The following is a 23956-nucleotide window of genomic DNA, read 5'->3' as shown; positions in this document are numbered from 1 at the left end:
TTACCCATAAGTTGGTGAGACTGCTGCTGAGGACCTGTGTGCATGGCGGTCTGAGGTGGTTTGTGCCCGGAACCGCTGCTGCTCGCGGAACTCTCGCTGGACAACATCGACACCGTGTCCGAGAACGCGCTGTCATTGTCAGGACTGTCGGTGCGCATAGCTGGAACAAATGTTTGACAGCTGTTTAACAGGACTACGATTACAATTTACCCGCAACTATGTCATCTACTCGTATTCGATCTGTGCTGTATGAATGAAGAAAAGCTAAAATAGTAGATATTCAATTACGAGGTGTAAATAGCTTGAAAAATTCAACATATCATGGCATTAATAAGCATTATAGTCTACACTATCGTCACTTGAATTACTCTAGTAGCAAATGACACTCGTAAAATATAAATAAAATGTTTATCAACGCATCGAATCGTTTTAAGATAACCGAATCGGTCTCGTCTTATTCTACTTAAAATAAATCCCACTTCTAGACTAAAGTAATTCGAAATTTCGACCAACAAAGTTAAATCGTCGCTGGATAACTCACCTCCTTCATTTTTGCTGATATCAGTGTTGTCGCCAGGCGTGATTCTTGTGCTGTTGGGTCGACCCTGCCTCTGCGAATCGGGCGCAGGTGTAGCGGCGATGTCGCCGTCGCAGCGGCGTTCCAGAGCGCACAGCTCGCCGAGGATGGCATCCAGGTCGACATCCTGGGAATCTGCAACCGCGAACCAACGAAACGAAATCGATTAACCACCGCGGAATACCTAGGAGCAAAGCGAGCGAGACCCGGCGTAGCTGTCGGGAAAAATGAAGATACCGAGAGTAAAAGTGGATGTTTCACGTGCGTACGCGCTACTTTCCCGCGGACGCTAAAGGAAGAACTGTGTTCGACGATTGCGATCGTTGGGTAGCTGGGTAATGGTCGAAGACACGAATTATGAACGACCCGCCGATGAAACCAGTTCCGCGCTAATTATCCGCACGATTGTACGGTCATCTGGTAACCGCACGCTCGCCCGTGTTCCTCGAATGCGAAACGAGGCCTCGTACCGCGACTCCCGTGTACCTGACCTCGTGCAACCGTGGCGAAAGTCCTTGGCTGAGGAACGGACAAACGGTTTTAATTGCCCCCGTAGATCCTGCCCACCCTTAAACTGGTTGCTTTCGGAATTTCATCGACCACTCGCGCGAGACGCTAATTGAATCTCTAACAGTTTCGGCTACGAATCGAGTGAATTAACAGTTGCTCATTATTATGTGGTGCGTTGCAATCAGTAAAGTCACTAGGTACAGCCATTCGGAGGATGCTCGCAAGTTTTTAATTATCTTGTATTCTCGTACGCGGACAATTTTTAATCCTTTGATGTAGTTGAAATTTGAAGATGTAACTCTGATCTAATAGTAGACGATCTATTATTCTGCTTATCTCGTTCTCACTCTTGTTATCAGCTTTATGGTCTCGTTTATTTAAGAATTTTCCTCTTGTACACCGATTAACGTGTCCTCTACAGTCTACTAATTCTTCGTCAAACAAACGTTAACACAAGTCTCCAGTTATTTCTACAAACACGTAGCTTTTTTTCCATTTTGAAACATTTCACTGCTGGTGTGCGTAGCTTTCTTGCAAATCTCGTTCTAACTATCTTCAAGGAAGCGTCGCGAACGAGAACGAGGGTACAGCACCCGGCGACCTGCACATGCTCCACCGTGCGGCGTAACAATTATCGTGAATCGTTACCCGCACGTGATAATATCGACTTCGTTAAGATAATTAACGAAATTAACTCGTACCCGGTAAAGCAACAGGCGACAGTCGATTTCTTCGCCCGGAGGGTACTGCTTAAGCAGATTGCGCAACCGTTACTCGTAACTATCCGCAAAACGTTCGCGATTTCCCCTCTTAAACATAAATCTTCGCAGTATTACGAGCTGCCATTAAATATTTTTCATTCGAAAATACCTCGGAGATGTAAGTATACGTGGAAAGCATTAATAACCGCGTAAAAAATGTAAGAAAATAACGCGCCATTGTATGCTAATCGGTCGTGATTCTGCAACAAGGTGCTCCGATTAATATCTGGTTTGTCCCTGCGAATCGTTCTTGCTCCGATTATTTCGTCGCGATAGAAAAAAGTTACGCTCATCGAGAGCCGTCCCCGATTTCGTAATGCGACGGGTAATTAAGCGAGTCGAGCGGTTCAGAATGAGATTCTCGCGAATCGCGCGAAGGCGTCACAGGGCATTCCATCGCGGACGAGCCCGCGAGTGCAACTAGAAGGGCACGCGTGTAGGCACTCTCGATATACGTGGTCCTTTCAAGCTTTGCTCGAGTGAGCACTTAAACGCGCGTTATTTCCTAAACAAGCACTTTTCTGCGCTCTCGCGCGAGATCCAGCCGGCTGGGCTTATCGAGGTGATCAATTACTTGCGAATTAGTGTCAAGATCGCTTTTAATTCGGATCGCGCGGTGTCGTGCGAGTCACTCGGATAGAAAAGTAAATAATTGATACAAAGGAGGTAACTGCGCGAAGCAGTGTCGAAACAGCGATAGAAAAAAGTTATGCTATTTCTTAACTCTTTCAAAGTGTCTAACGAGAAATACTTTCTCTTATCGTAATAATATTGTACGGTGCAGTGAATGAAGGAATGAGTGTTTGAATTGAACGAGGTGTGGACGTTTGTAACTGTAAAGATAGAATGTGATTGCGGAGAGCGGTTTCCTGAATATATTCTAAAATTTTATGCATAAGAGCGTGTGTGTGCCTAGAGAAATAAGAGTAAAACAATCGAGAGGGTTCGATAAATGAATGTATAAAATGATGTGCACAGCACAGAGTTAGTTTAAGAAGAGCAACAAACAGTGCCTTTTCTTCAAATAGAATTTACAAATCCTACAGTGTTACACTTTTACGAAATGATATAATTCAATGCGAAATTCTCTTTCATTCACGCGTTTCCTCCTTTATCTCGCAGAAAAGGAAAAACCATTTACTCGACAAAGAGCAGAGAACGTAGCAGGGTTCAGAGTCGCCGTCAAAGGTTGACCGTACGAATGACGAAGTCGACGTGGAATGCGACGGTATCTCGTTCGTTATTGTCCAGCTACGCGAGTGCACGCGAATCTCCGCGTCGGCGAGGAGGAAACGCAAGAAACTCGGGCCAACTTTATCAATCGGATTCTCGTTCCGTGGCTCGCGTCGAATTTCCAGCCTGCTGACGTTCAACTTTCCGTCAGAGAAAAATACGGCGAACTCGGTGCACGTTCGCGTCGCATAAAAGCGAGGCGCGTTATAAAATAAACGTGGAAACGTGTTGGTAACAACTTCTCCCTGTGCTTCGAGTTTCCATCCATTTTCGAAATTATTAAAATCGTTTACGACGGCGGTTAACTTTAAAATTCAGTGCTCGCCATATTGCACAATTGCGACACGAGATTGTAAGATCCTGTTGAAAGTTGCAAAATAACGTGGAATATTAAAATACTTCATCGCAGCGAGAGATTTCGTCTTTCTTTTTCTTTCGAGTTCGATACGAAAGCGAGGGACTTCAAGGTTCCGCGAAGCACCTATAGAATAGCAGTAATAGTGGAGTAAGCGACCTTGAACAGCCGAATGTCTGGCGCAGGCTATAGCCGCGACCGCGGCTCACTAATCACCGATTGTCCAGCCAGAGACAGACCATTCATAAAGTTTCCGTGCAGTCATTCGTTGAACAATGAGCCCTAATCGCGGACAAAGCTTAACTTCGTCGATCAAACAAGAATCGACGCTTTCCGCGCGTCGAAGCCGTTGACCAGCGATAACAATGGGAGCGGAAGTCCCGCGAAACGTACTTACGCGAGGCGAGGAAACTCGCTCGAAACCGACCGCGTCCGATGCTCCTCGCGTTATCCACGATAACGTTTCGCTTCTAACCTTGCTAAAACTGGTTCGAAACGAGCGAATTTCAACCGTTCTCGGTACAATCTTTTTCAATGGCACTCCACACATGATTCGAAACCGAAACGCGAGTAATGCCTGTAAAAATCGATTCGCACGAGCTCCGCGAATTTCAGAATTTCAAACAATTTCGTTTTTATCGAACTAAAAGTATATATTGGCAGTTGTGCTGAAATTGATTATCTTTACGAGGGGATTTGGTTATGTTTTATCTGTAATTTCTTGAGCGTTTTGTTTTGCAATAATCATCAATCGATACGACTTAAGAGAGTGTACCTAAGAAATTATGCACGGAAGTATTGTAATTTTCTTCGAGCGGGTCCCGTTAATGTCTCGGTAAACGAGCGTTCTTAAACTCTCGTCTATGTCCATTTAGACAAGAAAGCAATTACATATGAATTAGCAATGTCCGACGAGTAATTTACTACGGTTTTTTGTCAGTGTCTCGAGCCTACGGATCGTATCTCTAGTTTGAAATAATGATAAAAGTATAGGGAGAAAAGGCAAATTCCATGGGATAAGTAAAAGTTTTGCGGGAAAAAATGGGACACGCCGCTATTACCTCTTCCGATAATAACTTTTCAGATGTAATGTAATTGAGTCATGTTTTACAACGTTATCCGTACATTAATTTTAATAACCAATTAAAAGAAGACCGAATACAGATATATACGCGCACGTATAAGAGTAGAAAGTTGAGCAGCTCGAATTTTCAGTCAGAGTGCAGAGAATGCTAAATTACCGAAGTCGTGCAAATATTTCGAGAAACATAAAACCGCATTGATCGTCAAGTTACTTGTAATTTCAGATTCGCGAAGCTACGCGTACGAAACCTGTACTCGATGATTTATCAAATTGCGTGCTTGCAAGCTATCAACAATATAGGGGTGCATAATTTGCCTTTCAATGGTTATTGATTTCCATATACATGGTGTACGCATATAATAACAAGGAAATGTTTGCTCTACCTGATATACCCTATCTCGTAAAGTCTACGATAAAAAATTGTTTCATAAAAAAGATACACGCGTTAAACCTATCCCTACCTCTTAACAAAAAAGGAACAAAAAATTTAAACGAAACACATTAACAGATGCATCGTGCAGACCTATCGTAACAGAAAAGTAGGAGCAAGAAAAGAAATGAGGCGTGGAAAAATCGGCGCAACGTTAATGGACATTTACAGTTGAACAAACCCGAGCGGACTGCTCGTTCCGAACGAAAACGAAACCGTGTGCACCGCGCGATGCACTTTCCACGTTTACAAGCGATGAAATAACACGGCGAGCGCGGTGTATGCCTCGTAACTCGCGAATAACGCGGTGGTGGATTACCGTTAGCCTCGCAGGCCGCCACCGTTCCACGGGGTCCGATAGGACACGAGAAACCGTCCAATTTGTATGCCCAGAAGGATCCACTGGCCGGCACAGAAAGAGAGAGGAGCACGTGAGTCGGTGGAGTTTTCGAGTCGCGTTAATGCCTGGCCACGTTCGTGCACGATCCTCCTCGGCGATACGACACGTATCTCGTTGCCTCGTCGTTTATACTCGCGGAGACGAGGAAACTATAAAATTTTTAGGGAGTCCAGGGGCGAGCGCGTCCCCCACTCGACGCATGAACGCGACAATGCGAGTTTACAGTCCGCGCACACTTTCCTCGTTAAATAACAAGAGGATTCCGTTCGCTTTCGATCTATTCGAGAAGAGGACCCCTTTTATTAAACCTCGTTTTCGTGGATTACAGAATTTTCATCGGCAATAAGCGAGACATCGTATGATTCAGCTTAGTTGTTCGAAAACTCTATCGATAACGAATCATTTCAGTCGAACTGGTTGTGCTGTGAATTCTTTGAATTTATTCTTGCGTTAAGCGAGCGCTAATATTCTTTCGCCATCACCGTACGATAAACTCCTCCAGAGTCTTCAACAGCTCGAGCGGTTTATTTCCTGCACGAGACGAACCTACCAATTTCAAATTCTAAACGAAAAACCTCTCTACCGCTCCACGTACGGTTCCGATGAAACGATCGCGATAATCCAGCTTGATGAAAGGTTGGTCGGCCATATAACACCAGCGATGCGTTAAGAACGACGCATCGACGAAGTGGCCCGAAGGGGGAGCAAAAAGGCACCCTTATCACAATGAAAGCGATCTCGCGGTCCGGAGAGCCTACTTTCTATCTGCTTTCTCGCGATAAGAGTACGCGTCGCACACGGTAGAACGCGAACGGTCAACTGCGACCGCTAATTGAACGTGAAACGCAGGTTGGTCGACGTACCTCTGCTTGTCAGGAAGCCCAGTATACTCTCGTTGCTCCCGAAACTGGCGAGCATCTTTGCCTCGCACGGCTGATGAAACGGTCGATCTTCGCTGTTTATTAATCTCGATTAACATCCACCATCGATGAAAGCATCGTTGGGAATCGAACAAAGAAAGAGAGTCGTTCGTGGTGCGCGACAGGAACGATGTTTACAAACAGCCACGAAAACTGGGATCCTTCGCGAGCCGCGGAACCACTTGTCACCAGTTACAGCGGGCAAACTCGCGAAAGTATCGAGGCGAGCGATATTCGCGACGATTTTGTCGAGCGACGAGCGATAATCGGATCGACTTCGTTCAGGCTCGATCGATCGTTCACCGAATTCGAGGGGTCAGAGGGAGGGAACGTCTCGAAATCGGCAGCGAACAAGCCGGTCGATACCAAGAGGATTACGCGAGATAATCGAGCCGCGGAAGGGGCAACAGACGGCGAGGTCCGCGACACGAACACATGATGTTTACGGCGCGTGCGGCGGCGCTCGACTAAAGGCCTTAAGGTGAACACACTTGCCTCTTGCCTCGAGAGTTTTCCACGCGGACGCGCGGCTCCACGCTTGCGTGTAGGTGTACCCACGTAACGTACGTCTACGCGGCGGTAAAGAGGGTTGGACGCGCACCGAGAATTACGCAAACGTCCATTAGGACGGTTATTATCGTTCGAAATTATTTCGCGCGATCGTTCGCGTCGACGAAACCACGTACGAGATGACAGATACTTATATCGTTAACTATTAATGAAATTCCAGTGTTACGGGCCTTTAGCGTAGATAAGCTCACTCGTAAATCGCAGTGCGTTCTAGATACGACTGGTTTGATTTCCTCCAAGTAGTTACTTATCGATCTCTTAATTTAATATCCGCCGATTCGCATCTGATCGCTCTATATTTGTATACTGTTGTGGCAGTTGATCGAATGCAGAGAATCAGCGAACGTGAAAGTGTTAAAACGTTTTATAGCTAACATAAAAGATAATTGCGCGTGAAAGCTGGTATGATAATCGCTTTATTAAACGGATTAAGTTTACCAAGCGATCGCAGCCGCGATCTAATCGTACAAAGGTAATACTTCGTCTAACTTCCATCGCTTTAGCACAGTACGCTGAATGTCTCTTTCAACCTACTTAATTTACAAAAATTTCCAGCACGAATCCTCGCGTACTCTCTCTCATTTAATATTCATTTCATAGCTAGCGCAATCACCTCCAGTCCCTCGGCTCGCATCGAATGCCACCCACAACCACCCACGTCCCTTCGAACACCTAACAACTGCATCCCAGCGAACTGGAGCCAGCCAATCTGAACTGTACCAAATCTGTTTACCAACCGCCAGCATCCATCAACGTCACCCCGAAAATTGTCCGATCCCACAGTTCCAGTTTCCATGGAGCACGGATTAGACGCGACTGCGCGTCGTATCGCGCGAACAGCATCCATCGCGTCCTCGAAAACAGGGAAACGCCGCGTCGTACGGCCCGATTAAATTGCCCTCTTCAGACCGTGGAGGAGCGCGTTTGGTTCGCTGCCACGGACAGACACACAAGGCGCGAGCATCATACGAGAGACAAGAGAGTTCACGGACCCGGGGGGCAGAAGATTCCTATTGATTGAAGTGTGGGCGCCAACGGCCGATTTGATAAATTACAATCGACGCCGTTCAACGCTCCTGGATCGCTCCACGCCGGGTTTACAACTAATTCGCGTTGTAATTCGTGTCGTTCAAGCCGGAGTTCGAGCGTGTCAAACTCGTCTGGGAACTCGTCAGGGAGTAGAGGAGTCAGGGGAGACGGTGATTAATGCGGTTCGATACGGTTATCATCGTGCCAGCGGCCGCGTCGCGGAGTTTCTTCCCTTTCTGGTTCCACGAGGTCCCGTCGACGGCGCGTTATCGCTGTTTTCGACGCGGTTTACGTAACACCCGCGAGTTTCCGCGTGGTATTCTTTTTCGGATCAACTCGGAATTTTCTATTTTCCATATGCAATACAATACGTAAACAAACTTATTGTCAAATGATTTATAATTACTTATTCTTATCCCCCTCTTCTTCTGATGCGACAATGATATTACCTGAATTATTACAAAAGTTGCAAGCATTAAAACTGCCCATGATTAAACTCTCAATAAAGTATTGGTAATTTCTAGACAATTCCACTAGCAGGACTATCATATCGTTCGAAGTGGAATCGAAGAAGTTGTCCAATATTTCGATCGATCGCAAACATCTGAAGCTACTCTGGAATCTTATCACGTTAAATCCACCAGCTGTTATCATACTTTGACCAGCCTCGTTTGTTCTGCACTTTTCGTTCCTCGTTCGACAGCAGAACCGAACAGCCCACGATTGCAATCGCGAGCCGCGGTTCGTTCACCCCTCGGCGATTATGCGAATACGCAAAGCGAACGATAAACGGCGTAACCTAGATTAATCGAGCCGCATAAATCATTCGGCCGGCTCGTCTTCGACGGCCGATATTTCACCGCCACTTTCGCGGCTATCTTTCATCGGCGAAATCCGCATTTTCCACGGTGGCGTCAGCTAACCGTAAACAATCGCGTCTGACCCCTCGGTCCACCCCCGAGTGCTCGTTAATTTTATCCACCGACACTGCGATACATTCTGAAAGAAACTGTTACGCTTATCTCCCGTCGTTCAATTTCGCGTTTCCATCTAAGTAGCGCGAGTTGATGTCATTTACACGAACGCAACGACGCCGTCGATTTCAAGGAACTCGCGCGAAACTATGGAACTTAACGAGAAGCTCTAATCGTGTCGGCTACGGTTCGACTAGATATTTGATCAACGTTTAAAAACTTTTCTGACGCACTTCGCGCTGAAAGAATCAACAGTGTGGAACTTAGCTTACTTAGATTAAGTTATTAACTCTTTGCACTCCGTATTATTATTTACTTTCGTTGCCAACAACTCCCTGCTATTTAAAGTGTTTTACTCGAAATTTACTTCGAAGAACAGTTTTCTTCGACTGCTACTTGTAAACAATTTTGTTTATCAATTATATTAAATATAGTTCTTAAACTTTGACGTAATTTATATTTATGGTTGTATCTGTTTCTTTCTTTTATTTACTGATGTCGAGTCAGAGGAGTGTGAAGGATTAATAAAAAACTCAGCCACGCAATTGTAACCCATCAATTTGAACATAAACTCAGAAGCCACGTAGCGAAGATTAAACGACAATAATTAACGATCCGATGAATCACGTCGATGATGTTAAAAGACCGCGATCGACCGCCTCCAGGATGCGAATGTCCTCAGGGAAGACAAAATAGAATTGAGGCTACGAAAGCGCTTCGTTTCGCGGTCTCGAACGATCGTTAATGACTGCGTGGATAACCTTTGCCGTACCTTTTTATTGGCGTTGAATCTGATACGGCAGCTGCGTCATATTTTAACCAATTCTGCCGGGAAAACCGGTCCACCAGCGGGTCGCCATTGCGAGAGTCCTCGGCCTCGTCAAGGCTCGAAAACGATTAATTCGTTTCCAACTGGCGATCAAATGGAAACATTCGCTCGACGCCGAATTGTGCTGAAAAGTTGCTAAATTTCGCGCCGACTTCGTCCGTTCTTTGTGGTTTCGAGTAAATTTTTATGCGGACGCGCACGACTTTCTGACGATTTCTGATATTTCTGCGCATTCCGTTGACGACCACGTCAGTCTGCAACTATCGCGGTGAAGAAAGTATAACCGATAAAATTAGATTTGAACGATCTTAGCGTCATTACATTATCGTGACAACAAAGGACGCATATGCTTAACTAATGGAAAATTCTCATTAAATAATGCAACATTATCTTCTATTTACCTTTCTACCCTTATTAAAAAAAAATTGTAACCTGGTTCTCGGAATCACTTTGTAGATTGATATTCTTGGTTTGCATAGTAAAAAGTAGCACAATGTCAGGGTGTTTAACGACATCATTCAATTATGGCACAATCTCATCGCAATTTCAGCATAAAATAATTAATTACATGCCTAATATCTTTCGTCTCTTAACCCATTCGCTATCAACTACGAGATATCTCGTACTTAGTCACGAAATAAGTATAAATTGAAAATAAAATCTTGCTGCCCAACGGCAAAACGCTCGAAACTTGGCTGGCAGTGAATGGGTTAACAGAAAATACAGTAGTCGAATGGAACGGCGCTAATTAACGGGTCTCGAATCGAGCGAAATCGAAATTCTATACGGGTGTCTCAAAGAACGCGGCGTTCTCGAGCGGAGCCTCGTGACAATCGTCGATTCTCGACGCGTGTATTCCCGCAAATCGCGATACTTATAAGCCTGCGGCACGAGTTCGCTCGGAAAGGTGCCGCGAGCGCGTTAAATCGCGTTTCATCGGGGCTCGCGAGAAGCCGCGAATCGAACAATGCGCGGGTGGAATAATCGAACGCTCGAACGTCGAAAGCCTGCTCGAGGCGGGGGGACTCGTCGTTGAAAAACGAACAAAGGGACACTTTTCATTTCTCTCCCACCTTTTTTCTTTCTTTTTTTTTTCCTCTTCTCTCTGCTCTCGCTGATTAATTATTCGACACCGCAGTCACGTTCGAACATTCACCCGACACCCCATCGAGGGAATTTCGCACCGGCCATTTACGTTGCATCTATTTCATAGCATTTTTCCACGGGGCTACGGGCGCGCTCCTCGAAACGAGCTTATTACTATTGAAACCGAATCCGGAAACGTAGACGAACAGCCAGATAATTCGGACGGCCAGATCGTTTCGCATAGATACCGGGTCCAATGAGCCACGGTCCCCGCGTAATTAGCGTTTTGATAATGCTATCGGGGAAGTTCGTCACGCTCCAACGGAGGCTCCACCGTGGAAATCAAACGAGACGACGGTCCTGGGTACTCGAAGGGGACATTTTCTCCTCTCAGATCTTGGCTGATTGCTCGAATAGAATTTATGGTGGTATAGATCATTAAATTTTCATTCGACGAACACTTCTCTCCCCTGAATAAATGAAGATATATTACGGTAGCTGTTTGTTTTAGATTGAGAAATTTCACTTGATCCGATAAACCGTATCGTGAAGTAACGGCTGTTGTTATTTTCAGTTACGTCGTGTCGATGTGTTACACGAACGCGGATATGAAATCGCGAAACACGAAATCGCACGGCCACGCGCTGACAAGGCGATATTTTTGTTGTTTTTTCACGAAACACTAGCAACAATTTTCTATCAGGCTTAATTGGCTGCCGATACGTCGCACGAGGCGAACGACCGTCGCGATGGAAGCGCAGTCACTCGCGTGTACGCTTCGTGTTGCAATTACCGCGACAATTTACAACCTCTGTTAGCATGCAGATTGATTTCCAGTGTCATCGAGAACGATTGCTTCGTCACTGCGAAAAATGGACTGGAAACATAACAACCGCTTTTAGTAGAGAAAATGAAGTTAATTCGCACAACGAACAATAGTATTTAACGTTCAATTTTTGTCTCTTTAATCTTAACCTTGAATATATGTACAGAGATATAGTTAAAAAACTCGATCTACTCTAATTTCTTCCATACTTGCGTCGGAATTTTTGCAAACACCCTTATACGTCCGACGTATCCTCGAAAAACCGATTAATCATTCCAGGCATCGACATCGCCTACTTTTCTGTTCCCCGCGCGTATTCTTAACCTTCTTGGAATATTTCCGCGCAACGCAGACGTCCGTTGCGTTTTAACGAAGAAACGGTGAGGAAATTTCGGTGGAAATACCGGTTGCATGCGTGTAAGCGCGAGAAATCATTGCCGAAATTGAATCGCAGACCAGGCGTGGAAACGTCTCAGATGGGATTGTAACCTTCGATCGCGTGCACGCGGCCCACAATTTGTTTAATTAACTAATGAACCCCGCCCAGCGTCACGAACGGGCTCTCGTTTTATTGGGGCCGTTACGTGCACACAAGTGCAACCCGCCATGTCGCGTGTGCACGCACCGCCTCGAGCACCGTGCACGAACCGCGAAATGTATTTCCCTGCGATTTTTAAAGGGACGTTAAATTTGAACAACGCGAACGGCGAACGAGGCGTTTCTCGTTTACCATCGTTGCAAACCTTCCTCCCGATGCATTAAACGTTTCAATTGCTCCTTTGCTTACTGTTCTCCATCGAAGACAACGAGAAACGTCCAGCCGCGGTCTCGATGAACGAAAATTTAACGCTCCATTGTGAAATCACCCACCTCACGCGATACGTAACGAACAAACGCGACGAGGTAGAACCGCGACGCGAGCTTCGCAGAAGAACCCTCGGGCGGAGCGTGTACGAGCGTCCACTTAACGCGCGCGACGAACCGAGTTACGGGAAACGGTGAATTTTTTCGTGCAATTAAACAGATCGTCGCGCCAGCACGGGGATCGCGGCTACTCGGAGGAAAGTATGTAATTAGGTTAAACGCGACAGTAAGAACCTTAAGGCGGCGACGAAACAGCTGCGGTAGAGGCGCTGCGAGTGGCGGTTGTTAGTCAGGCTGCGGGATATTCCCGTGAAATATAACGACAGTCGCTTTTGCTCTGTCGCAACGAGGCGGGCACGACTAATCTGCGGTAATAATTTTTTTCCTCCGGGGCGAGTTTCACTCGGCCGTTCGGGAGGCGTGCAATTTTTTCCACCAGGCGCCGGACGCCCGTTATCCGCCTCGCGATCCGACAACTCTCGGTTCACGAGGACGCCGCCGGACGATTAACGCCTCGTCATCGACGCGGTATTTAATGTGATTGCCACGCGAGATAGATTCGTGTATCGACTCTGCTCGCTCGAGTATTCGCTTTCAACGTGCGCGTACTCGCTCCCGAGTGAAAATGGACAGGTGTTCGAGGAACGAAGATCGAGGCTCGATATATTTTCGTAGCCAGAAAATATTTAGGAGCAAACCCGCGTTTAACTCGAAGGAAACTTTATAGAAATCCTCTGGAAATGGACAACGTAACTAAACTCGTTTCGATTAAAAGGTTATTCAATAATCGCGAACAGTCCCCCCAGCGTTTTTCCGCCGCGTTTTTTCAGTTTGAAGGGCAGGGGCGTTCATCGCGTGCCGCGATTCCAACCTCCTTTTCAGGGTCAGAAAATAAATTCACCCTCGCAGTGGTAAGGAGACCGTGGCTCGGAATCGTAATAAAATCCGCGGGGTGAATTATGCCGCGGCACGGGGGGTGACAGCGAAATAAACTCGCGACGTTATTCGTCAGAAGAGGCTGGAACCTAATACGGCCGGCACCGCCGCGAGGCTCGCGGCGAATTCCGCCTCGACTTTTCCCACTGGATGCTCCTTCCTGGCTGAGAAGAAACAGTTTGTCAGAGGGAATAAATTAGCGTGTCAGGAAACCGGAGATTTCCTTTAGGACGCGATGATACGAATACGCGTTTAAAATGAGAGAGAAGAAAGAAGGAAAAAGGGAACGTCGATTGTCTAATTTGTGCAGAAATAATTAACAATTGCGGTGAAATTCGTAACAGAATTGCTTCAAGGTTCGATCGGTTTTCTGAATGCGAATTTCAATTGCGACTGAGTCACAAAGGAAGCTCGTTGAAACACAATTGGCCGCGAATTACCATACAAATTCCGCCCACCGTATGGACGTAAAGTGTTTCCAAACTTGTTCAATTTTTCCATTTATCGCTTTTAACGCGATGATACATTTTTTTTTTTTTTTTTGGTAAACAATGAAAGCGATCGGACCACCGGTTTTCATCGCGCGAAACGCAGCGGAGTCGTTAAAATTTCATTGCTTCCGGTATTAGTTATGCTTGTTCCTGGCTGCGAACGACAGGAGGAAACGCTCGGGCATATTGCAACCACCATAACGGCTAATAAAATTATAGTTAGACCGGCACAAAGGACGATGGTTCAATGGTTGCATTAAACGTTCTCGCTTGGTTTCGTACGGTTTACGGGAAACGAATTTCAGCCGGTTTTATGCTCGTTCACTGCCGTTCAGTGAATGGGTTAGACCACTTAAAATTTGCATCAACGTTCGCTTCGTCCATTGTACGCGCATCCATTCTTTCTCCTTTTTCTGTGTACAGCACAGCAACAAAAAAAATACGAGAACCCGGTTAAAAGCGAAGCTGTGGAAAATACATGTTATAAAATAATACTTCACCGAAAATAAAAATAAAATCATTTTATACTGGCGCATAAAATGGTACTGCTACGCGCGTGAACTATCGCAAAACTCCAACTGTATCTTCGACAAGCTGTTTCCATGCACGCGTTAACTTCGTAACAGTGCGTAATACTTTTCGTAAATATAGCCCATTATCGTGCTAAATGAAACTTCTTTCGAACAAACTGGCAGAGATTGAACACGTGCGGTTAACCCGGCAAGTGTCGCACGACGATCGTGTTCCTTCTTTCGCACAATCGACACGGCACTCGAAGGTTGCTGACGCGAACGAAGAAGAGATTCGAGAAAAGGTTTCGTTTTCTCTTGGACGAGTTTTGCGAAACGATAAGGCAGCCAGTTACGCGAAGAGCAATCGCAACTTCCGTTCGGTACGAACCACGTGTAAAAGCGTGTCGACAAAGAACACAGGCCTCTATACGATTACATTTGATATCGCGAAACGAACCCCTGTAGAACAACGTATCGTTTAGGGATATGAAACGCATGCGAAGTGTACGCGTGCGATACGCGACCACACGGCGAGCACGATTCTGTTCAATTTTTCGTTTGTACGTGCTGTGGGAACGATTCGATAAGCTCGCGTCGTATGATACTTCCCAATAGCCCTCGATAGTCTTGAAACAATGCCAGTACGTTCATTTTCCTCAGATTTCTTTCCTCAAAACGTTATAAAATAAACCATATCGTACGATTGTAATTTAATATACTTATGAATGTCGAAGAAGTATATCCGTAGATTAAGCAAACCCTCTCCGTTACCTGCGAACAGAGTCAATCGATGCGACGAGTGCCGCTGGTCTTCGAACCAACGAGGGTGGAACGACGAGGGACGGGGGACCCCGAAACGATGCAAATTGCACGCGTTCCGTCACGATAAGAGGGACGAGCTTAACGACGGTAACGAGTCGTTGAATTCCGCGTAGGCACCGTCGAAGAATATCCGGGAGATGAAAACGGACGGAAGACGCGCCGCACGGACCCGAACGACGCCCCCGTGGCATGCTCTCGAGCTATTTTAATGCGTCGCGAGATGATTGATTAAATTTCTGCGAAGCCACGTCGCTGTAATTGAACGCAACGCCCGGCTGCTGGCGATTTTTGCAACTCTCCGCAATCCACCGCGAAGATACCGGATCGCGGTCCCGAACGGCCAAGCGTATAATTTTGACGGTGTGTACACGACCGAGCCTTGTCGTTTCCTTCGATCGCGATTCACTCGGGTCTGAACGCACTTTTCTGTGCGCCTTTACGCGCGTGTGTATCACTGTTACGTGGCAAACTTGAAGAGAGACGTAAAATTTAGTCTTTCGTACAGTTTCGAGGGCAGCCATCGCTTCGACGACTGTTTCAATATAGCGTAGTCGTTTTTCAAAATTTTTTCGACTGATTTTCGCGAGAGAAGTTGAAATAGGAACTGTATACGACGCTCGTAAAATTTCGAAACAATTTGCAATCGCTGACAGATATAACGAAAAACAGTCTAACGTCGCACCCCTGCTGCGAAGTAGAAGCAACTTTGAACGAATAAAAAAGAGGGATCAATTTTTCATAACTACCCTCCCTTGACTTTCGTCAAGTCGCCAATTTTTTACCCCCCACTGGCTCTGTCTCGAGCCGAACGCAACAGTCATTAGTCCTTTGAGTACACGTTCGGCTTCTTCCGAGACTCTTTTGTGCCGCCTCTTTTGAAAGCGCGTTTACTTTGCGAGAGAACAAGTAAAGATCCTTAATAAAGGGGGTAACTGCGATGGTGACCGAGGTTGGATCGTGCATAAAATATGTCCCGCTATTTTTTCCACGTCACGAAAGAGGGAGCGGGAACAGCTTGGACAAAATGCGGTGCTGAATTCGTAGATTTTTTGCAGTACAGATTTAAAACATTCGGCAATGCTATTATTATGAAGTAGTTGAAACCCAGTTCGCTCGCATTTAATCACGAGATTGGGGTAAATATCACGACGAGAAACGCAGCTTTAATTAAAAATGTACCGCGCAAACTTTTACAGCAACGAAACGAGTAATTAAATTGAATTAAATTTGATCAATCATAATTTTTCCAACACTTTAAACCCGAACATTCATCGAATACGCTACACTTTCCAGATGTTTCGCAAAACTGCGTCTTCCCCTTTGACGCGGGGCACGAGGCGCGAATGAAAGTTCAAGGAATAATTAACGAAAAGCGGGGAAGAAAGTGAGAGCGCGGAGGAACGAATAGGCACGGACGAGGGTGGAAGGAAAGGATCAAAAGTGGAGATTATTGCACCGCGGTAATGACACTGCCGTGGAAATTCCGATTTCAACGCGAGCGTAGATTAATCAAGGCGTGCTCGCACGTACCGTGAACTCGCGGAAACGAATTCCCGCGTCATTTTGTAAATTACTTCGCTTCCCAGACTTTAGTGGTACTCATCGATTCCGTGCCATTTTCGCCAATTTCTTTTTCCAATTCTCAACGTTTTAACACGGTGTTACTCTTCCAAGAGGCACTACATCGTTTTAATTAGACTGGCTGCCTTGCTCAACCTTTTAATCAACCGATTGCCGCGGCGAGAAAAGTTTTAATAAAAAGATATAAGAAACAGTTTACTTTGGATGAAACTCGTGACTGAACGCAGCGACTGGTAGGGAAAAAATTCCCCGACCGACGAGAGGATTTTCAAGCCCGCGGCGAAGATGGAGACGCAAAGTTGAGGAACAACCGGGGAACAGGATTTTTCGGATTACCGAGCTGCTTGCAACACGCGGTTAGGGCTGCGATGCGGCAGCATCGAGTATATAAATCCGCCGATACGGCGGCCAGGGATTTTTCCCGGGTGTTTTCTCTCGCGGGAGAGGCTGGAGCTAGTTCAAAAGATGCCAGATAAGGCGCTTGGTGTAGGTGCCTAGCTAGGCCGCTGCAGTTGCAGCTGCCGTTGCCGCAGAATCGCCGCAGGGGACGACAGGCTGGACGTGACCAGCGATTCGAACCACCATCACCGAGCCACGGATCACGTTCAACGACCGTCGAATTTTCCACGCCCGACACCAGCTTGCGAGAAACGTCTTGGTATACTCGTGAAGGGAGACCAGAGTATTCCCTCGCGTTTGGACCCGGTTTCCCTTTTTTTCTTCACGCCGATGTCGCTGAGAATAGTAAACGAGTTTGCAGGGAGGAATTGATAATAAGCGAACGATGGAATTATCGATCGGTTGAGAATACCCAACTAACGTCGAAACTTTTGTGCATGAAGTAGGTTTTGCATGTGTAAACGAGGTCATTATTTTGTACAAAAAGACAATTCTACGTTTATGCAACAGGATAGAAACGAATTTCATCGATCCCTTGTGAGATCAATTAACATTCAACGTCCCCAAGCATCGTCTTATCTATTCTCCCACAGGAAATCATTAAGCCGTCTCGAGAGAGATGAAAACAGCCACTTCATCCTCAGGTTTACAGATAACCGCGATTCACGGCCGCAAAACGTCGACCGTTGCACCAAAAACACCGGAAATTGCCCTTTACCGACGCTCCCTCCGTGCCTCTGTCCATGGAAAAACTCATTACTCGGTCCCAGCGATGCTGATAAAGGAACGCTCGCGCGTTGGACGCGTTCAATTTGATCGGGGTGGTGAGCGAGATCGACGAAAGCATCGGTCCGTTTTCTCCGCGCGCCACTGGATGTACAGGGAAAAACACGTCCGCAATCTCGTCGAATGAAACGATCCTTTTGTCCACGTGGACCCGTTCGTTTATTCACGAGCCACGGGAATAGGGACGACTGGAACGCTGGAGAAAAAACTGGCCTACATACGCAAGAATGGGGGTGGACAAAGGTTGTCGTTCGACTTTTTCGATGCCACGAAGGAAACCTGTTTCTTAGGACGGAGCGACGTTGCGGGCACGGAAATTGCATCCAGACGGATGCGATCGACATCCATCCGCGCGGGGACAGGGGGTAGTTATGAAAGAGATAGCTTACCTTCCAGGTTCGCCATGGAGAACCTATAGCTATCGATCCTGGGCGTGTTGATGTCCGAGTTGAAAGGCCTGAGGGTCGCTGAGCTCACATTGTCCAGACCCTAGAACATCAATTCATGGAAGCGTTAGGGATCGCGTCCTTTTCTATATAGATTCGCGAACGACGAAATATTAGGGAGCTTCTTGTCTCATAAGGGAAGAAATATGTGCTGCAATTCCAGTTACCTTCCTCGTGTGATCGTAACTTATGTTTCAATGTTTCTCATCCGCTTTTGTATCGTACTAGACTTTTTATTTACGCGTTTCCTCAAAACTCATTCGTTCGATTTTATTCTCCAACACATATATCTCTTCGGCTACATTTAATCCCGAATAAAGTCGCACGAAGCTTCCTTTCCGCCGTCTGCACCCAGCCGTGGCCAGCGCATAAATAAATCGTTCACCACCGGTAGAAAAGGTGTCGATATAACCGAGCACGTATCACGAAGGAAACACCGCGACGAATCCCCGTGAACGGAAACAGAGGCGTAAACGCGAGCTGAATCCTCGTCGACCCTCGCGTGTTATCGACATATTCGCAGCCGCAACACGGTCGATCCGTAATCCTCTCGTAGATCCTTTTACGGTCTCGACACCGCGCTAGGCCGTCGAGCCGCTCGGCCAACTTTCTGCCAACGATTCCGCGCCGTGCGTCGATCGATCGCCCGCGCCGCTCGCTCGCACGACGCGACGAAATTGCTAGACCGCGCTCCGACACGTCCTCGACGCGTTGTCACTTCGCTGCGAAATAGGAACCGTCCCGAGTGAAATGTGGAGTTAACGGGGGAGAGACTGATGTAGGAGAACAGCGGAAGGCTCGCAGGCGGCTCGATTGTTTCGCAGCCGCGTGCGTGCGATGATAACGACGCGGAGGCTTTTCGGTGGCGATTGTGTATTGTAGCCTGGAGGTGGCGAAACTTGCCTCTTAAGGGGCGCCTCTTCGCACGGCGAAAGTTTGTGTTTCAGGTGGCGCAGGGCGGTTGCGAGCCTCCCTTTCGAATGTGTTCGTTTCAGAGGTGCAGAGAAAGGGGCGTGTTTCGCTTGCAATGGAACTCCAACGATCTACAGTTTCGTTTGGGTAATCGTGACTTTTTTCAACCGAACTTTCCTCGATTACGTTCCAGTATAAAATTGCCAAGTTCAACGAGCGTCTAACTTTCCATAATAGATTTCTAATTTGCATCGCGACAAAGAGGGGGCATTTTGAAAAACGGCACTCGCTCAGAAAGAGGCCCGGCGAGAGCGCTTCTCTCGCGGTGGCGCGCAGCCAACGTACTTCCGCGTTTTGAGCCATTAGCCGTAAATAATGCGAGAACCGAGTTGCCCGTTCGGCCGTGTATGTACGCGCGGCGTTCTACGGCGGTTAATCAAGCAACAGCTCCACAACGGGTGAGCACACAATGCCCACGGCACCGTGGAACACGCGAGCGTGCACACACTCGCGCACACAGTCTGCAACGGACAGGAGAAAACTGGGCTCGCCGTGTGTACACCGTGTACACGTTTCGCTACGCCCGATAGATCGCTTACTCTCCGCCTCGCTCTCCGCTGTTCCGCGACCCCGGCTCTCTTTGCCCGTGTGTACCGGAGGGCACAGGAGAACCCGTGGGACGGTGTATCGGTGACTCTTCGATGGCTGAACGGCTGAAGCGAATGGAAGCGCCGGGTGACTTGCAAACGATAGGGTGAACTTCCCGTGGCGTCGCTTCGAATGCCTGGTGACGCTTCGGCAAGTGGTTGTAATAGGCGTGAAAGCTCGTTCGAGTGTTCACAGGCTGGCTGTGTTCCTTTGCTCTGTTGCTGGTTTCCAAGACACGCTCGGATTGTAGGTGAATTCACCGGTGTCTTCGGAATGTATGCCAAAAGGCCGCGGATACAAAGTTCTCTTTGGCCCAGCTACGCGATGGATTCGACAAAGTGGACGAAGCTAGTAACGAACAGTGATCAACTGCATTGTTCAACCGCAGCGAACGAAAAAAACGTATTCTCGCTGCGTGGCATCGATGGATTTCTGGGACTCTGCCAGTGTCACGGGTCGATGCTCGTGGATTTCTGGTTTTGGATTAATTAGCTGACTGGGCGGCAGCTGAAGGGTCATTAATATCATTTCGAAGCTGCGCGTGTGATTCGTATCGCGCGAGTTACGATAAAACGATCGTTGAAAAATTGTGCTCGACGCCAAGTCGAACGATATCACCGATACCGCGAGGTTTTAACGTCGAGCTGCGGACGAGGAACGAAAGGAAAGTTGGCAATAAATACGAATAGCTCGTTTTCGAGTTCACCGAGGTGCATCAGCTCCGATAAATCGGTAGGGTTTGCGTACTCGAGAGCAGAGAGGGACGCGCGTTGCATCGGTGGCTTCCCCGGTCGAGTCGGCCGGCAGCGGTGTGGGTGTGAATGTGGTGAACGACCCGGTAACCACCATTCGGCCAACAGGCACAACAATTAGATTCGACCGGATAAGCCGACTCTTCCTGTAACGCGAAACTCGTGGACGGTTACGTCGCTCGTATCTCGCGCGGGCATTGTCACGGATATTTAGCCGTGTTATCGACGTGCACGGGGTAGATACCAGGCCGCGATAGAGGAACGGCCGATTTCTCGAGGAACCGTACGCCGATCTGAACCGTTTCACCTCGCCGAGAGGAGTTAATCGATCCGCGAACGATCCGCGAAAATGCCGCGTGGGAGTGAAGCAACGGGAGAGCAATGGAATTGCGTTTGATTGGGATCTTATCCGGCGGTTACCGCCGGAGAGACTGCCGGGGAATCGAGTTTCTGCTCGATTCCGGGGAATGGGATTACCGTGCGTTTCAAACGATAACGTTCGCCGGGTTATAAGTTGGTCTAATTTATGCTGCCTTTCAAGTATCGTATTGCTTAGCTGGACGATCGAGTTATTTCTGTAGATATCGCCCTTAAGGGGTTACTTGATACCTAACGAGTACACGATAAAAATTCTGAAGAAATTTTTCCCAAGTTTACTCTTACTCGTTCCTTCGATCCTTATTTCGCCGTCCAAAGCGTCACTGAATTCCACCATCGTCAATGCTTCGAACGCGAAATAAATCGATCTAATTGGCGAATGTGTGTCCAACGATACGAGCGAATTCGCAGAGCGGAACTCCAAGAAGAATAAGTTTGAAGTTAGACCCGGCGCGTACTCGAGGGACCGCGAGAAAGTCCCTCGAGACGTTCTCGACCGATGATGAAATAATTTGCGCGCGGCTCCGGGGTGCGGGCGCGCCCGTGGCCTTAAATTTTTCATGGCCACGAGGTCTCTTCCGGTCGGTGGGGCACGAATGAAAAGAGCAGAGAGGCTCGCACTCGCCGAGTGTCGGTTTATTCGCGGAAAGAGGTGAGTTTACTCTCGACTCGAGCCGACTCCGCTTTCTCGGTCTTTCAGCTACCCTCTCGAGGGCTCGACGCTTTTCCCGGTTCAAAGCTAAAGAGGAGAGAATGAGAGAGGCGGAGAGAGAGAGAGAGAGAGAGAGAGAGAGAGAGAGAGAGAGAAAGAGAAGCTGCCTTACCGCCAATTTATTCTCCGCGAGGCATCTCGCCGGGTTTTATTGCACGGCGATAAAAACGCGCGTACTCGCTCGAGCTTTCCTCGATTCGACGCTGCGGTTGTTCCTCGGCTCGAAACCGTGAAACTTTCGAGGCTGAACCGGCTCGAAGGAACGAACGTAAACGTCGTGCAAACAATGCGAGGAAACGACTGTGAAGAACGTTTAAAAAAGTTTCACGAGGATACTCGTAACGATGGTTCGCGTAAACTCGACCAGCGTGGTGGAAATTACAAAAAATTTCAATCATAGAAATGCATTTCGTAGTTTACTTTTCTGGTCGAGCTGTTTCTCGATTGTCGAATCTCTCGAATGAAAAGTTCGAAAGAAATAAAGTAAATATTTGAAACGTGCGAGAATTAACATTTGTCATCGTGTAGTTAAACCGAGATAAAACAAGAGTGTATCACCCTATCCCTCTCACGTGTTTTAATTGCAGTATATCTTCATTGACGCTGACGCAAAGGCAAACGTCCATACCCCGTTCGATCCACCGGCATGATTAATCGAAGCGGATGCGCCCAATGGAGGCACGAAGCCATCGGAGATATTGCAGATATCGCATTCATCACGTGCCGGTGAATATTTCGGCGCATCGGCTGCCAAGCTTAAGTAAGAAACATGTCCCCGACGAGGACAGCTGTAAAATTGTCAGGAAATAAGCCTGTCACCCGTATACGCGAGATGAAACCGCTCTCAGAAAAATGCAGGTGCGCCGCCCGTATGCGGCTCTCGCGCCCGTCGAGCAATATATTAAACATTCTCTGCAACCCCCGTTGACGCTTGAGACGCGTAGAAAGTGGCTCGACCCCTAAACCTAAGGTACCGCGCGGAAACCCATCGACCGTATCCGTAAGATCGACGAATTCCGGGTTAGAGTGCTCGTTCTCAGCCGACTCAAGACCGGATTAAGGGTGTTACAATGAGGCAGAAGCGGGTGGTCACGTTTCAAGAAAAAGTCTGACGAACGACGCTCCCAGGATTCGCCAGCGAAGGGAAAAAAATATCTCGAGTGTATTTAATCCCCTTCTTGGCTCCGGACGCGGAGACACTGGCCTCCGCGTGAAAAATACGTGATTCGTCTCCGTCCAGGGGTACCCCAACCCCCTGCTCTTTTATCGCAACAGCGTCTCGTGCCAAGGCGTTGTTTCACCACGGTTTTTTCAATAACGAAATTCACCGCGACGACGGTGCGGTCTTTGTTCGACTCCCGCGGTGGTTCTTCAGGAGACATTTTTCAGGATTTCGTGGTGTCGCGACCGGATGCTTTCGCCAAGTAATTTAGTCTCCGTTAATGCTTCGAATATCCCCGCATTTCTTACCGTGACTCAGCTGTGCACAAAACACAGAGATTTCAACTTCCAACGTGAATTAAAGGGTAGACGACGGTCGATCGATTTATTGCAATGTTTCCTGCCCGATCGCTAAGAATTCGCATCGACAAGAAAATATCTGGTCCATTCAGACAGACTTTTCACGAGATGGTCGTGTATTACGCGCAAGCGAGTGTTTTAGACCGCGGAAAACCGGTTTAGGTAGGCATAGTCCTACGCGTTCACAGAGAGTACGGAGGAACTCGCGGCGAGTTACAATTTCTCGGAACTCGTTCCACCTGAAAGAGCCCGCTTAACCCAAGTCTCCTAATACATGCATAATTTCATCTTCCACTCCCTGTAGCCCTCCTCTTGCCAACTACATCCCTGTCTACCCCGTCGTGTCTCTCGCGTGAGTCCTTCATTCTACGCTATGAGACCGTTTAGGCCCGTCCTATGGAGCCAACTCAGCGATCCACGTAATCAATTGTAAATTCCCGTGTTCCTCGGTGCATACTCACGTCCACTTGCGCCTTATGGCTTTTCCATCGGAAGAACCTGTCCATCTGGCGGCCTGGGAAGCTTCTTCTGCCTCCTGGTCACTTTCTTCCTCGGCAATCCTTGCTCTTATCTCACAGCATCCTCGATGTTCAAGAGTATCGCTTCTCCTCC

General features: G+C 47.5%; 1 protein-coding gene across 4 annotated transcripts in view; it reads right to left on the bottom strand.

Annotated features, from left to right (window-relative positions):
* Positions 1-23956, bottom strand: part of LOC143425437 (uncharacterized) — a 137909-nt gene that overhangs the window by 4796 nt on the left and 109157 nt on the right. For 3 of the 4 annotated variants that reach the window (XM_076898209.1, XM_076898206.1, XM_076898207.1), the window contains 3 exons: positions 18365-18464; positions 542-712; positions 5-160 (listed from right to left, as the gene is read on the bottom strand). In XM_076898209.1, coding sequence (XP_076754324.1) covers positions 5-160; positions 542-712; positions 18365-18464 — 427 coding nt within the window. Of the gene's footprint in view, positions 1-4; positions 161-541; positions 713-6213; positions 6344-18364; positions 18465-23956 lie in introns of those variants that run through there. The other variant, XM_076898210.1, reaches the window with a different exon arrangement.

Source organism: Xylocopa sonorina, chromosome 7 (genome assembly GCF_050948175.1).
Source record: "Xylocopa sonorina isolate GNS202 chromosome 7, iyXylSono1_principal, whole genome shotgun sequence".
NCBI lineage: Eukaryota > Metazoa > Arthropoda > Insecta > Hymenoptera > Apidae > Xylocopa > Xylocopa sonorina.
Note: the sequence above shows the minus strand (reverse complement) of the source record. Positions and strands in the feature narration are given on the sequence as shown.